At 31.0% G+C, this 15695-nt stretch overlaps 1 protein-coding gene across 2 annotated transcripts; it reads right to left on the reverse strand.

Annotated features, from left to right (window-relative positions):
- Positions 1–1585: 1585 nt before the first annotated feature.
- On the reverse strand, positions 1586–12501 carry LOC134236899 (feeding circuit activating peptides-like). Of its 2 annotated transcripts, none has more exons than XM_062719056.1 (3): positions 12329–12501; positions 4595–4684; positions 1586–3116 (listed from the first exon to the last, which is right to left on the reverse strand). In XM_062719056.1, the coding sequence occupies exons 2-3, from the start codon at positions 4667–4669 to the stop codon at positions 1998–2000; spliced, it is 1194 nt and encodes a 397-aa protein (XP_062575040.1). In that variant the 5' UTR covers positions 4670–4684; positions 12329–12501; the 3' UTR covers positions 1586–1997. The 2 variants fall into 2 exon arrangements, with proteins under 2 accessions (XP_062575040.1, XP_062575041.1); XM_062719057.1 differs by lacking the exon at positions 12329–12501 and adding an exon at positions 11760–11787.
- Positions 12502–15695: the final 3194 nt, after the last annotated feature.

Below are 15695 nucleotides of genomic sequence, written 5' to 3' on the forward strand. Positions count from 1 at the left end.
TGGTTTTCAGTGAAATTTTCAGGAATTATGCGTCATTATATGAAGTTGTGGCATGACAAGGAAAATTTGGAATACTCACCTTTGGTTCCAAGATATTGACAGTTTTCTGATTTTAAAATGGATTTTTGTTCCCCCTTTTTTTCAAAAATGGCTTAAGATATTAACTGGAGACTTGTTAGAGATGATAGATGATGACTTCTAGATTTGCGGAATCACCTTTTCGTGCGTCGTTATTACTTCCGGTTGCTATTGGAAGCGAAATTAAAAATATTTTCTAACTTTTTTGTTTTTCAATATTTTTCATTTATTTTTGGAATGTTAATAGAAACCTTTCTTTTAATGCTTACTATATAATCTGTTTGAATATTGATAAATCCAAACTCTAGATATTAACATTTAAAAATCTGAAGCGGGCCCAAAATGGCGGCTGTCTCTGTCAACTCCGACATTGCGCAAGTGAGGGTTTACAGGCATAATGCGTTTGTTTAAACAGAAGTAACCTAAGAATAAATGAAATGTAAAAGAATACTTGGATTGTCACGTCGTAGTTACGTTGCAATTCTGCAAACTAAGTTTTAATCCATATTCGTCTCAAACGTCTTCTGTGATTAGCTTTGGCTGGTTCTCAGAGAAGAAAAAGAAACGACTAAATGTGATAATGAAATACGATGCCTAATATATTTTGCTTTTTGCGGATAATCATATTTTAAATCATAGTTATAAGTAATAGTTTTTAAGAAACAATAGCCATGTATATAGTAAGTATTAAACGCAAAACCACTGTTTTCCCATGCACACTTGTGTCATATTAAACGCGATAAAAAAGACAAATATAAGAAAACTTTTTTTTAATATTCTTGTCTCAAAGATCTGATCAAGCTATTGAACATAAATGTTATCTAATTCCTTGACTTGCGTAGGGCGACACATGTTTTTCGGCGAAACATTTCAACCTTTTCATGAAAGTTTAAGTAATCGGGATTGTTCACTATGGGGATAAACAGGAAATTTTGAAAAAGTTAAAAATTATAGCAGTTTTGCTGATCTAGTGTTACTTACATGTATCTACGTGGAATGTGTTAAATATTCTCTCTTGACCTTGAAATTGTAGCTATAAGAACGTTCTTTTTTTAATTTCCATTGAAGCTATCACACCTATTTAATGGAACATTCCAAGGATAAGGCTCTAAGATTTACTCGTGGCGTTTGATGCAAAATTATGAATAGTGTCCCATCTTTCATTATTGTAGAACAGATGTACTGTTGCAGAAGTATATACCTGTGGTCCCAATAGCGTAATAGTAAGCTATTTGAATTTTCACGCTAGCGACTCGGGTTCAATCCCCTTTGTTTTCATTAAAAGTTTTATCAATTTTTTCAGCTCGATTTGTGGTGGGTTTTTTTCAGAATAGAAATTGACATGGGAGGCATCGTGTAATTCAAATCTATTATTCTGGAATTTTAAAATCTTAATTTACAATTTTATTTCACAATGAAATGGAAATATAAGGAATCAATATCTAGTAAGTAGGGTATGCCAGGGACATCAAAGATAGTTGCTCTATTAAAAACCAAACAGTAGCAATATTGTCAACCATTTATTTAGCTTATGTATCCTTGTAAACAATAAAGAAGAAAAACAATCAATCATAACTATCATCATCAACGATAAAAGAAAGTGTGCATTCATTCTTACATAAATATAACAACACTTGGTATAAAACCTTCGATATACAATCAAAATATTTGTACACTTAGTTGGTACTACATTTATTGTATAAAAATAATATAAAATACACAAAAATAAATTAAAAAGAAAATATAATTGCAAACAAAAATTAAACTAGCAAATTTATTCAAGAATTTATCATTAGTACCTATGTGTTTATAAAAAAAATATCACTTTTTAATTTTCAAAAACAGTAGTTTGATTCGAAAATCTTTAAATAAATATTAAGCAGTAACATTTAACAAAAATCAGCAGAAGATGAAAATATTTATACAGATTCATGTTCCATATTTTCTGGTTCTTCGACTCCATATTCTCTTTTAACAAAACCAGAAAAGCCATGACTACCAGATATACGATCAAATGACCTTTTGTTGAAACCTTGTAAACCTCTTGATCCGCCGATTGAATCAAAACTTTTCTTGTTGAATCCTTGTAATCCTCTGGATCCGCCGATGGAATCAGAACTTTTCTTGTTGAAACCTTGTAAACCTCTTGATCCGCCGATTGAATCAAAACTTTTCTTGTTGAATCCTTGTAATCCTCTGGATCCGCCGATGGAATCAAAACTTTTCTTGTTGAAACCTTGTAATCCTCTGGATCCGCCGATGGAATCGAAACTTTTCTTATTGAAGCCTTTTAAACCTCTGGATCCGCCGATTGAATCGAAACTTTTCTTGTTGAAACCTTGTAATCCCCTGGATCCGCCGATTGAATCGAAACTTTTCTTGTTGAAACCTTGTAAACCTCTGGATCCGCCAATTGAATCGAAACTTTTCTTGTTGAAACCTTGTAAACCTCTGGATCCGCCGATTGAATCAAAACTTTTCTTGTGGAAACCTTGTAATCCCCTGGATCCGCCGATTGAATCGAAACTTTTCTTGTTGAAACCTTGTAAACCTCTGGATCCGCCAATTGAATCGAAACTTTTCTTGTTGAAACCTTGTAAACCTCTGGAACCACCGATTGAATCGAAACTTTTCTTATTGAAACCTTGTAAACCTCTGGATCCGCCAATTGAATCGAAACTTTTCTTATTGAAACCATGTAAACCTCTGGATCCACCGATTGAATCGAAACTTTTCTTGTTGAAACCTTGTAAACCTCTGGATCCGCCAATAGAATCATAGTATCTTTTGTTAAATCCCATTAAACCTCTGGGTCCGCCAATCGAATCAAAACTTTTCTTTGTGTTTTCTTTCAGTCGTCGTATCCCACTGTGTGCATTCTTTTTATTAAATCCCGACATCCCTCTACTGCCACCAATAGAATCAAATCTCTTCTCTTCAAACTCTTCTTGATTGTTACTATGCTCTGCTTGCTTGACTTCATTTGCCTCATCACGATTTTTGTCTAGCTGCTCACTTTCTGAAGATGGTGGAGGAGGCTGGAAAATCAAGACCCCGTGTTCATTATAGTTTGAATCTTTTTCCGATCAATTTCAAGTAGCTTTTTCATATAAAATACAGACATTCAATATTTTTATGATATGCCGTGTTCAAGCTTTCTGTGACCCGTTTTTCAACCTTTGAATTATTTCAGAAAATAATGTTTTTGTGTTAAATTATGACATTCTGAACGCAATCTTTGATTTAAATTAAATAGAATAAAATAAATAAAATGAATCTACACTACAAGAGTTAATTCTTTTTTATACCACCCGCTTGAAAATCGGGAGGTTAAATAGTAATCAGTATGTCTGTCCGTCCGTCTAGCTGTACGTCTGTCCGTCCGTCTCTCTTACGCTTTGGGGTACCTATCTCTTATCCGCAACTCCTCCCATACCACTGAATGAAATTTGATGAAACTTTCACAGAATCTTTATTACATATTGCGATTGTTCACCTCCTATTTGACTTTTCGATTTGACTTATATTTTGGGTTTCCCTCGACAAAAATGGACATTCCATTATATTCATATGGGAGGCGGGGGTGGGTGGGTGGATGGATGGGTGCATAATTTAGTTAGCTCATTTCTTACAGTACCTCTAGTTTTATTAGTCTCCTTATTCAGTATCGTTTGTGATAGGAAAGATTGCTCAGTATTTCTCCTATATCTGTAAAATCACACATTTTCGTGGGGGCAAATTTTGGAGGTTTGAGAAAAAATCAATGAATGTAGGGATTTGGTTTCGTGATAGAAGAAGTGTTGAATATTAATGTTTATTAAATTTTACATTTTGTGGTGGTCAAGAATTCTTGGATCTTCTCATACCTCGAAAACAACGAAAATTAAACCCCAGGAAAATTAGTGATTTCACAGTATTTTTTTTATAAAATTAAAAACTCGGACTTTTGTCCACATCCTAAAACTATTCGGGATTTTTTAAAAAAAAAAAAAAAAGGATGATGTGTGATTCGGCCCCTAAGTAGATTGGCTGTTTTTGAGTATTTAAAAAAAATTTTATCATGAGTTACTGATAGATGACATTTAAAGAGCTTTTACAATCATTACGTGTGTTAAAAATATATATTTTTTTAAATTTATGAATATAAATATTCAAAAGGGTTGACACTCTGACGCAAAGAATTTAGAAATTATCCCTTGTCAAAACTTAAAGTTATAAAGCAACCATGGCCAAAAATACAAAAATCTGTTTGATTTAGTATAATCGTCTCAAATTTATCTCAATTTTTATGCAGTTTTATATTAAAACATCATTTAACATAATTTTTAAGATATCACTATAAAATTTTCATACACTTTAAACACTGATCTATTTACACAGTTTTCTCATTTAAACCATAAACACTAAACTTCAGTGACCAATTCCTAAAATCAGCGAAATTTTCAATACATTAACCAATGTAAAATGTTTCTAGATGTTGAAACATCGTTACACACTTTTTGATTTTGTCACGTACCTGAGAGAATGCGTAATTTAACAGAAGAACTAGCACTAGAAAGATTACGTCGAACGTTGACACTTTGAAGTTCATCTTCAGCTCTATATCCTGAAAATAAAGTTACAACGTCTGGTAATCTAATTCTATATATACAACCTCTTTCATTTATACAACAGAGTCTTAATTAAAAATTAATCCTTTCTATGAGCACCCTGAGACATGTGATAATTGTCTGTTCTTTCCCCCGGGAAAAGGTTTATAAGGCGTCTAGGACGAAGAACTATTATAAATTTATAAGTCTTGTTATGTTACAGTTAAAAGGAAATGGTTTTTTTTTTTTTTTTTTTAGCTTAAATATCTATTAAATTTGAGATCAAACTTTTTTGCATCTGTTTTTTCAATTCCTTACAAAAATAAATATATTTTCATACTTTCCTGTTAAAAAAGTCTCCTCTAAACAAACACTGGATATATTTCAGTGTATCTTTTCCTTTTCATAAACACGTTATGTTTCTCTTGGGTGCAAGAATCTTTGAAAACTTTGAAGCACAATAGTTTTTGCATTGACTTAAATATTTGATTTCAAAGTCCTGTATTTTAGTCCTTTTTGCGTAATGATAAGGCATGATTGTTTTTGAATAAAACACATTAAAAATTATTTGAGCTTATATTTTTAAGCTGAATTGAATGTAAAATTTAAAGGATCTTTAAAATACTTCTTTGAACGGGAAAATTTTAATATAAAAACATTTTATACATGTAACATAGACAGTCAGAAATGCCAAAGAACTGATTCATTTATTCCAAATTGCCGATTTTCAACTTTCTTGTCTAAATTTCATCCCTTCTCACAAAGAGAGGTTTGTAATGCTACATTTTAAGCAAATGAACAAACAAATAATAAGAAAATGACCATGATATTTATAATTTGGGCCTTATGCTTTAAATTGCAAAGTGTTTCTCTTATATGCATTTGCAATGGTGACAGCCAGTTGTAAAAATGTTTAATGATGAAATAAAATCGTCGCAGTGGGAGTTTTTGAGCTCCAAACATCACCAAGAGGAAGTTCAGATCTATGACCAATTAAAATTGTTTTTCCGATGCTACAAAAACAACGTTTGATTCCCAAATGACCAGATACAGGACGCGATGCCGTCGACAACGGGAATAAGTGTAGCTTGCTAAGTGACACCCAATCGTCAAGTATTACATCTGAATTTGACAAGAAAATAGAATATAGGCCATTGTGAGTTTCAGAAATCAATTTTTAATTTAATAAAACCCTGCAAATGTAAAAAGAAATCTATATTTTGAAAAAATATGATTTTTTTTCTCTATGGTTAATGAATTATTCATTGTGATTTCTTTATTCACGAAAACCTCCATTGACGTTAATTATAAAACAGTACAAATGCCAAATGAATGCAAACATTTTTTATGGTTTACGCGCTCTTGAGTTTAAATTGAATTGTGTACATATTCAACTGTTCATACTTTTCGTTGCTTTACAAAATATGTACACAAATAATAGAAGATTGGCTTTCATATTGTAAACAACCTTAGATAAAAGAGAATTATACCTTAAAATCCATCGGTTATAATTTTGCAAAACGAAAAAACAGTCTTTAGGTTCTTATGTTAGAACAGGGAACTCTATCATGAGAAAAACCGATTATAAATTATATGTCTGCACTGTAAAAATATAACTAGTTAATGTCACGAAGAAAACTAGTAGATTCATTGTCCATACAATCACTACCTTAATAGTAGTTTTACCAGATATTGGTATATTTACTAGATAAGATTAGTAAATTTAGAATTGATGAGTAACTTTAACTAGGTATCTAAGTATTAATACGACCCCCGCTCCACAATTCACTATCTTAACCAGTAAACTGAAAGTTTACTAATCACGACCAACGCTTTACGAAACACACTAGTAAAATTCACTAGGTTTTTCTTTCAGTGATGGCACTATCGGAAATTGCCCTAGACCCTTTCTGTGAATATTCTCACGCCAGAATTTGATTCCACAAGACCAATTATTTTTGTAATGTGATAACATTAACAATTGTTGAGGCGAATTTTCAAAAAAAAAAATCTTATACTTGTATGTATCTCAGGTAATGAGATAAAGTCGGAATATTTATGTGAAGAATTGGTTTAAAAGTGCAATACATTTTTTTCAAATCTGGAAGGCATTAAACGATCATTAGGGCCATACATCCAAACTAATGGACATGTAAATGCAACAATGATGTATCAGTTTCTTTACATAAATCATCTGTATTCAATAACCTCTCGATGTTTTTTTATGCTTAATCAAAGATGTCTCTAATGGAGCGCATAATAAATCTTCAATTCAATGAAAAGACTCTCTTTGAATTTACAAAGATCATCTCTGCCATTGAGGATCTTGGAATGATTTTTTCTGGGGATTTAATATCCAATTTTGCATAAAGTTAATTGCCAAGTGACACGAAACATACAAGAAACAGCTTAGAAATCAACACAGGTGCATAGACATTTCGATAAGTATAATATGAATGCAATGACAAATCCTTTGTAGGATAATTCATCAGTTTCCCAAAATACACATGTATATAGTACAGTAAATATTTCTTCATCCCTGTATTGTGGAATCTTTGCAGCTTACTTAAGTGCATGTAAAAAGTGAAGATAACGGATGGTGTTTAAACAAAAAAAAAAAAAAAAAAAAAAAAAAAAAAAGAACAGACATCAATACAAATTTGTGAACAGAGTATAAAACATGGACTTCTGGAAACTTCAAAGGAAGGAAGAGCATGTCATCGAACAGTCACAGCAGCTGAGGTCTATGTTTTTATTTTAGGTAGGTGGAATATTACATGTCAAATCAAAACAAATGCCACATCTGTTTTATATTTAGTTGTTTCACTGTCTATTGATGAGGACAGCTAGCAAATTAATTTTATGACAAACGGGATTTCCGCTTTTCCATCTTCAGATTTCCTTATATATGTCTTAATATTCCACTATCACCTGGTTTTGGCCATTATGTCTCCCGATTTAGTTGCTACTCAGCAGATTATTCTGAATGTGTAAGATCAATTTTCAAAGCGCGCATTTTACTCACTGATTAATTGATGTTTAAGGGATTTCAACAACCTCATTTGAGGTCAACATTTCGTTATCCTCTTTGATCGTTATAACGACTCTGTAAGCAAATATCTGTATAACCTATCGTTTTTTGGCTGACGTGTTTCATACTAATTGATAGGCCTTTATTTCTATACTAAATTTCACTACGGAATGTTTCGTCTATCTGTTCAATACACAGGGCTTACGGCGGGTGTGACAGGTCAACAGAGATGCTTACTCCTCCTAGGCACATGATCCTACCGCTGGAAATTTCCAGGAGTCTTAACTCTATATTTATTCTTGTTTCATCAGTTTGTTTTAAGTATCCACATCTGATTACACCACTTCTCGATTATATTGTTGCAGAGTGCTCCCGATGTTTCTCCTTCACTACTGTTAATATTTCAGTGAGGAGTAAAAGGAAAAAAAGTTTGGTTTGAAACATTTACCGGAACCCACTATATATCTTCGTTTGTAAGGATTCTTATGAAGTTTTGGAAACCAATATAGATATGATGATTCAAATTCATGTTGGTTGTCCGGAACATTTATAATGCTAGTATTAAAAACTGACATATGACCTGATCCCATCTTTCTTGTTTTCGAGGTCCGTGTTTGCCCTGCTCCTATTTTGATCTTGAATACTGTTCGTTATCTCTACGTGTTTCATTTGAAGAATTTCTTCGTTAAAAAGGGAGCTATGGGTATAAGTTGGATAACCAGTACTAGAATTAAATCCCGGTACCTCTAAAATACAATTTAAATGATGAACCTTACAAACAAAGACAACGTTGTTACTTGCTTTATCAGCAGTGGTCTGTAAGTACTTATCATGTATTCTATCTAACCCTTTTCACTTCTGAATTAGTGAACACAGAAGAAGGATCGCTGCTTTTCATGTTGCGCCTCAATCGCTTAATGCCAGATTTTAACATACATCTGATAATTTAATCCATTCTTCCAAATAGTGACCTGTGTACTTACATGTACCATCATACATGTATATCTAGATACCATACTGGGTAATGATAATACGTATGTACTATATTCAAAGGAAAATAAAACGAATAAGAAAAATGCATTTTATTTTTTTTTTCAATTTAATTCCAAATACTGAGTAGAATTGTGTGCAAACTGTGTTCGGTTTCCGAAGTCTTTATTCCTTGACTTAATCTTAATGGAAAATATCAAAAATCGTAGAATGAAAAGGTAAAGAGACAGGTTTGTTAAACAAGTCTTAAAAACAAAGGTATTTCAACGGTGACAAACGTATGTAAATATTTACCTTTCAAAATTTATTCTTAGTACCTCGGCATATTCCGACTTTTTACGTCAAAATCACGGTTATAAGACCAAACTGATGAAGTTGTAAGATTAACTACGATTTTAATCTTTCTTTTAAATTTAATTTGATTCTTGTCAATAGAACGTGTTTCATGCTTTCTATAATGATTTTAACGCAACAGATTTACAAATGATTGGTTAATTGATATAATATTGTTTAACGTCGCTTTCGAGAACTTTAGAGAACGTCAACATATACAGGTGAAGGGCTTTAACTTTTGACCTTTATTCGGGATTCATGGCCATTTAGCATTGAGGTAGCTTTATCGAACCAACGCCTGCAGTGACATGGAACCCCGGTTTTTAAGGTCTCATCAAAAGGACCTACAACTTTCACTTCACTTCACCGAGTACTTGGCGAAGGAACAGTTCCTAGCTATTTTTATCGACTTCGGTCAGTCGTGTTGTTCAAACACAACCCCTTCTGATCACGGAGCGCTCTATCGTTTAACTAATGATGAATAATACTTAAAAATCATTTTGGTGTTGATTGAATTGATGATCAGTGACAGTTAATAAATAACAAAATAAAATCAAATTAATCTTGGTACGCTGATCAAATTTATCAAAGTTCTGATTACTTTCCTTGTGTTGGGAGGGAAGAAAATTAGAGAAATCTGATGTTTTTTAAAATCGCTTTTGTCAAAGTGTGACAAATGTCCCTTTTTCCTCGCAAATCTTATTAGCATGTTATATTTTCATATAAAGCTAATAGTTGTACAAAACAGTTTCCTCTTCGCAACAATACCCTGAGGTGTAAATCTACCTCATTTTTCGAAAAACCACCTCTACCTGATTGCATGCAACTTATCTTCTGCTTGTTATTTAAATTTTTTGTTAATGTATTTTGGATATTGTGAACTTGAACTTGATCAAAGGGCTAGTTTGCATGAATCAAGATTGTGAGACCTGTTAAGCCCCTTAACATAAGGTTGTATTCTTGAGTTTTAGTGTTGCTTGGTGTCGTACGCTCATCTGATGCCCTGTTGTCAGGCAACATTCTACACATTAATTTTAAGCATTACAAGACACGGAGGCATGATCTTTGAGTACGCAATACCTGATGACAATAAAATATTTAAGTACTGAAGCAGCTTTTTGCGTTATACTTTAATTTAAAGTTTTTAAGCGTCAGTACGCTTCTCTGAAGTTCACTTGTTTTCTTTCAAAATAGTCTTCAGGAAGCTACCATCTCTTTATTTAAAGTTACTTTTTAAAATTTCAAAGGTGGTCTTATCTTATTTTTTCTAAAGAAAAGATTGTATGAAGATAGTATTTTCCATGAGCACAGGAATTTTTCGTTAAGCCCTTTTAAACAGATTTGCTACAAATCAGCAACAGTGTATTTTCCGGCATGCTGTTTTCTGACGTAATAAATTGACGTCATTTCTGATCAAACCTGCTCTGCTCCCGATTTGTTTTGTATAAATGGACTTTGAATTTGAACTGTACGTTATTTTGACATTTCATTAGATAATACAAAGCTTAAGACGATGTAATATTTATAAATACTAGTGTGTAATACAATTTGCCCCTCAACGTCAAAAAAATCTATATAAAAAAATCTAAAGTATTTTCTTTGGTATTAAGATAAAATTTTGCATTAAAAATCAAATTGGAAAATAATTTTGAAAAAAAGATGAAACGTAATTTGTAAGGTCTGCTTTAATTTAAATTTATATATGATAAAAAAAAAAGGGGGAAAGAACACAGAGATCATTGAACAATTAACGCCTTCCTCAAATAAAATTGTCCAATTTGAAATACTTTGAATAAACGAATTGAAAGAAAGTCAAAAGTGAATTGTACCGCGTGTAAAAGTTACATCTATTTTCTTATGTAGGCAATTTGTTGTGTCCCTATAAACAAGATATTTTTGTATTATGTTTCAAATTTTATATCTTTACTTTTTATCTTTTATAATATTAAATTTATTCTTATAAAATTGCATAATTTATTTAAAATGATACCTCGATTGCCACATTATTAAAGTTAGTTATTTCTTAGTTCCTTAAAAAACATTTACATTTAAAACAGCCTAATCTTAAAAAAGTTGGAAATATTCTGTCGATGCTAGAGAGTGTAGACAATTTCTCAACATCCAGAGTTAAAAAAAAGTTTTTGACAGCCCAAAAGATCCAGTTTCACTTCTTGATAAGATAGAGCTGCAGATGTACACATTAATTGAAGGGCTTACCATAAAAGACCTTTGTTCTAATCTATCTATAAGGATTCAGATTAATTCAATGAATGAGTAAAATGAATGCTATAAATGAGGAAAATCTTTTTGTCAGTATATTCTGATATTAAATAGGATATCTTGTTGAAAATATCGGCATGCTTTGTTAAATGTTTTCGAGGCATTAGATAGTCACATGAATAATCGATTCATAACTTCTTTAATCACTGAGTTTGATGTTAAAAAATTAAAAACTTACACAGATTATTTCATTCTATTAGATATACTTGAGGTATCAACTCCCATTTCCCTTTCTAAAGTTATGAAATCATTTTTAAGCATATGGATATATAATCTTGTATATAATAAAAATGTTATCATTTTGCATAAGATTTGTGAAAGAATGATTGAACTTATCAATTAAAAAAAATACCCTGAGAATAAAACAGAAAAATAAATCGAATCTTATCCATCTAAATGTAAAACAAGCCACGTGGTGAAAGCCTAAAGCTCCAAGAATAACAGTAATGTATGCTTACCTTTATCAGTTTTTCGATCTGTCTCCACTGCAATTAGTTTTGAGTTGTAAACAGATGCCAAGATAGCTGTACTTATATCGTAACCTCATACAATATTGAAGACGTTAATTGAATTATAAGCAATGTGATTGGGAGGGCCAAATCACACATCACAGAATAATTATATAGTATTCCATTAGACAATTGTTTCCAATCCCAAATATGCCAGATGATTTTTCTCCATACTAACAATGACTTTCTAAGACAATGCCCTTTCAAATAAGTTTTCTTATATATCAATATGACAAAACTTTTTTTGCCAAGTTTTTATGCTAAGAGATTACTTGGGGTGACTTTTCCGAAATTATTAAATTAATTTACTCTTAAACAAAAATAAAAATCTCCATTCTCCGGTTTTTCGGATGGTATCAAATGACCTAGGACACCAATTAAAACAATATTGTAAAAAGTTGAAATCAAGTTATAAAAAACTAACTAAGTTCTCTTAAAAAAAAAGAAGAAATAATCCTCATATTAACTTATGGAATGAAATACAAACAACACGGAATCAGAGTATCTTTATCCCTTACCTATTGTCCTGTGTTTCCTTATCAAAGCGCAGATGACTCTGAAACTTTTTTCAAGGATGTTCCTTGGGATATTTTATTGGCATAATGACGTCATCTAGAGCAGATCATTATGCTAATGATTAGTCATAAATCAGCAAGAATCCATTTAAAAGTCTATGCCTTTCATTACGGAAAGAGCTAGTCTTTTAGATTTCAGATATTTCTTCTGATTTTAAATTGAAACAAAGTAGCATTAATTGTTCTACATATGTTGATCACAGAAAGATTGGAAGGAAAATTCGTTTATCTTAGTTATCTTCATATAATGTCAGCTTCGAGCAAGGAAAGAGAACACAATGCCACCACCAACGCTTGGGGACTGCGAATGACATGAAGTATATTGAGTAAACGAGAAAGGAAGAACAGAACAATTCTGATTAATAAGACAGGGGTCTGATTTGCAGTTTCCCTTGGACCGCAGGGAACCGTCATATTCCTGAGGATCTGAACCTTGTAATTATGTCTTCGTTAATTCTACATATTGTTTCGTCATTTGTTATTATCTTCGTATATCTTGGACTTCTTACGTATAAGTAGTTCTAATCAAAGTGGAGATCGATGATTTTCTTCAAGCAAATCTATGCTTTACTGGCTGAGAATACATTTCATTTCTTAAAAATATTAAATTAAAAAGATTATTCTTTACTTTATTATTTTCACATTTTGATTTAGTTAAAAATAGCAATATTTTTACACACTGCCATCAAAAATACATTGTCCTTAAAAAATTTTTTTCTTCACATTTTGATTTAGTTAAAGATAGCAATATTTTTTAAAATACGATTTTGAAATTTAATTCATACAATATATGTAACGTTTTACAGAAAAATTGCTTTGGTTACTATTTTGAGGAACAATAACTTTAAAATCTCATGTGCACTCTGGTGTTAAAAGTTTGACAAAAATCTTTTCAGGGTTAAAAAAGTGTTTAGAAATTTAGGATGGATAGGAATCAATAATTTACATTTCTTTGATAAAATAACCCCTTATATCAAGCCATTTTCCACTCCATATTTTTGAATTTTTCATCACGTTGTTTTAAGTCATATGTACATGGATTTAATCAAACTTTTTATTTTTCTTTTATCTGTTATTGATTATTGATATATTTTTTCCAGGGACGTATAGAGAAATTATAAAATGTTGAAAATGTAAAAGAAAAACCATTAGCTTTGAGTAGAATGTTATTTCAGTCGTGCATTTTATACCAGCATATTTTTCCAGTATATAGAATACAGTACTAATTCAAAATCAATAATACTCAATAATTTATAAAGGGTTAAGTTTTTTGAGTTATTGTATCCTTACATTGCAATTTATACTATTTTTACTTTCAATTGTCATTTCTTTTTTATGTGCTTGCGTATTACAACCTATGCAATGTTGAATGTTGTAAGTAATTTTGTCAAAAGACATTATAAACTACTTACATAAAGAATAGAAAACATTTACAAATAGATAGAAAATTCTTGATCACTAATTGATAAACATACAAGACTGCAGAAAAATAACATAACATATACATTTTTTTCGTACTTCACACACATTAACTCTAGTATCCTTTGAACAAACTCTCCTAGATTTTTAAGTTTTGGAAATAATAATAACATGTACGTTTTAATAAGGAAAACACTGCAAATAAAAAGGAATTAATAAATCATTCCTGATAATAAATGTGTAAAATAACATTATACAATTGTGATGCAAGACTTTGGTTGAAAAATCAACTACTAGTAATCATTGATATATCTGTGAAACCTAGCAAATTCTGGATAAAGCAACTGTTGACTTTATCAGTAGTTTAACTTGTATTTCCTTAAAAACTCGGGGGACGCTGTTTGGTAGATAATCACTGTAGTAAGAGTCTATTTTGACATTTAAGAGTACTTTAATTATCCTAAATCGGATTACCCAGTCTGTAGCAGACCTTGATTGAACTGGAATCGATCCCTAGCTTCAAAACATGTAACATAGCCACGAAAAATCCTCACTTGTCTCACTGTTCACACTTACTGGTCCATAACCTGTAACGGTATCTTTTTTTATAGTAATAAAACACTTATTTCTAAAGAAGATTTAAATTTTTCTCTATTTTCTTTTAATCTAAGATGAGTGTGTCTGAATTCACTCTTGTGAAAGTAGACATTCTATATATATATATATATATATATATATATATATATATATATATATATATATATATATATATATATATAGTATATATATATATTTCAAGATATATTTATGATGTTAAATTATATTAAACAGTAATGACTTCAAAATTTTATCTAATATAAAGTTTTTTTTTAAAGCCTGTTTGAAATTATATATTTCAAAAAGATAATACCAAGAAAAATATTCTTCACATATTGATTATGAAACAGACGAATGTACATTTTGAACACGATAGAAATATTATTTAAACGAGGGATTTATCACTGAAAGTTTCCGAATGACCATTCTCTCGACAATTACTGAGTTTCATAGGATTTTCATTTTCTTCGTTTCCCCTTGCTTCAAAAGACCATCCTATTGATGGCAATTAGGCACTCTGTTAAACATGGTGGGGTGAAGTGCCACGAGAAAATGGAAATTGAAAAGAATAAAATGTCCACAGATTTCTACAATTCAATTGATTTTCTGCTACTATTTGGTTGATGTTAGTGTTTTATGATCAACATTAAAGAAATAGACTTCCAAAGTCTTTTACTGGAGTAAATATGTGTATCTAAGTTTATTTGGTTTAAAAAATCTCATTATTTTCAATTAAAAATCGTTACAAGTGTTTGCTTGTGCATTAGAACTCGGAACAATATTACAGTAAAACAGATAAGAGAAAGGAATTGGTCGTAATATAATCAGGTGTCTAATTTCCTTAGCTTCGATAGCACCCTGAGGTATATATTGCTCACAGAAAAGATAGATACAGAGCTTCTTTATTGGATTTCAAACCAAACGAGTTGTAATTATAAAGTCAACTTTGTCTAAATGATCCTCTTTTTTAACACACTCGACTTGTGGGGGTGGGATTAGGATTCTAGTGTAGGCTCAATAGTCAGCATAAGGATATTTAGTTATACATTATCACATGAAAGAAAAATATGCCGATGAATGGATTCATCTATTGAAAATGAAATAAAGAAAAGTTTCACCTATGATTTGTCTAACATTCTAGATGCTTTTAGTGGTTTAAAAATTTGGTGAGAAACGTAAATGTTTCAGAAACAATTCCCTCCTTTTTAAGTAAGGTTTTCTAAATTCAGTATAAATTACATTTAGTAACGTGCTTTTTTCCTGAAAATATAGCCATTATTTAAAAAAAATTGAA

The sequence above is a fragment of the Saccostrea cucullata genome, unplaced genomic scaffold (genome assembly GCF_032062105.1).
Source record: "Saccostrea cucullata isolate Sc308-1 unplaced genomic scaffold, CSIRO_AGI_Scuc_v1 ctg34, whole genome shotgun sequence".
Lineage (NCBI taxonomy): Eukaryota > Metazoa > Mollusca > Bivalvia > Ostreida > Ostreidae > Saccostrea > Saccostrea cuccullata.

Excerpts from the sequence above, each read along its gene's own strand:
- LOC134236899 (XM_062719056.1), bottom strand. The coding sequence starts at position 4,669 with ATGAACTTCAAAGTGTCAACGTTCGACGTAATCTTTCTAGTGCTAGTT. Across the intron at positions 3,117-4,594 it reads TAAATTACGCATTCTCTCAG|CCTCCTCCACCATCTTCAGA; the intron begins GTACGTGACAAA and ends TTGATTTTCCAG.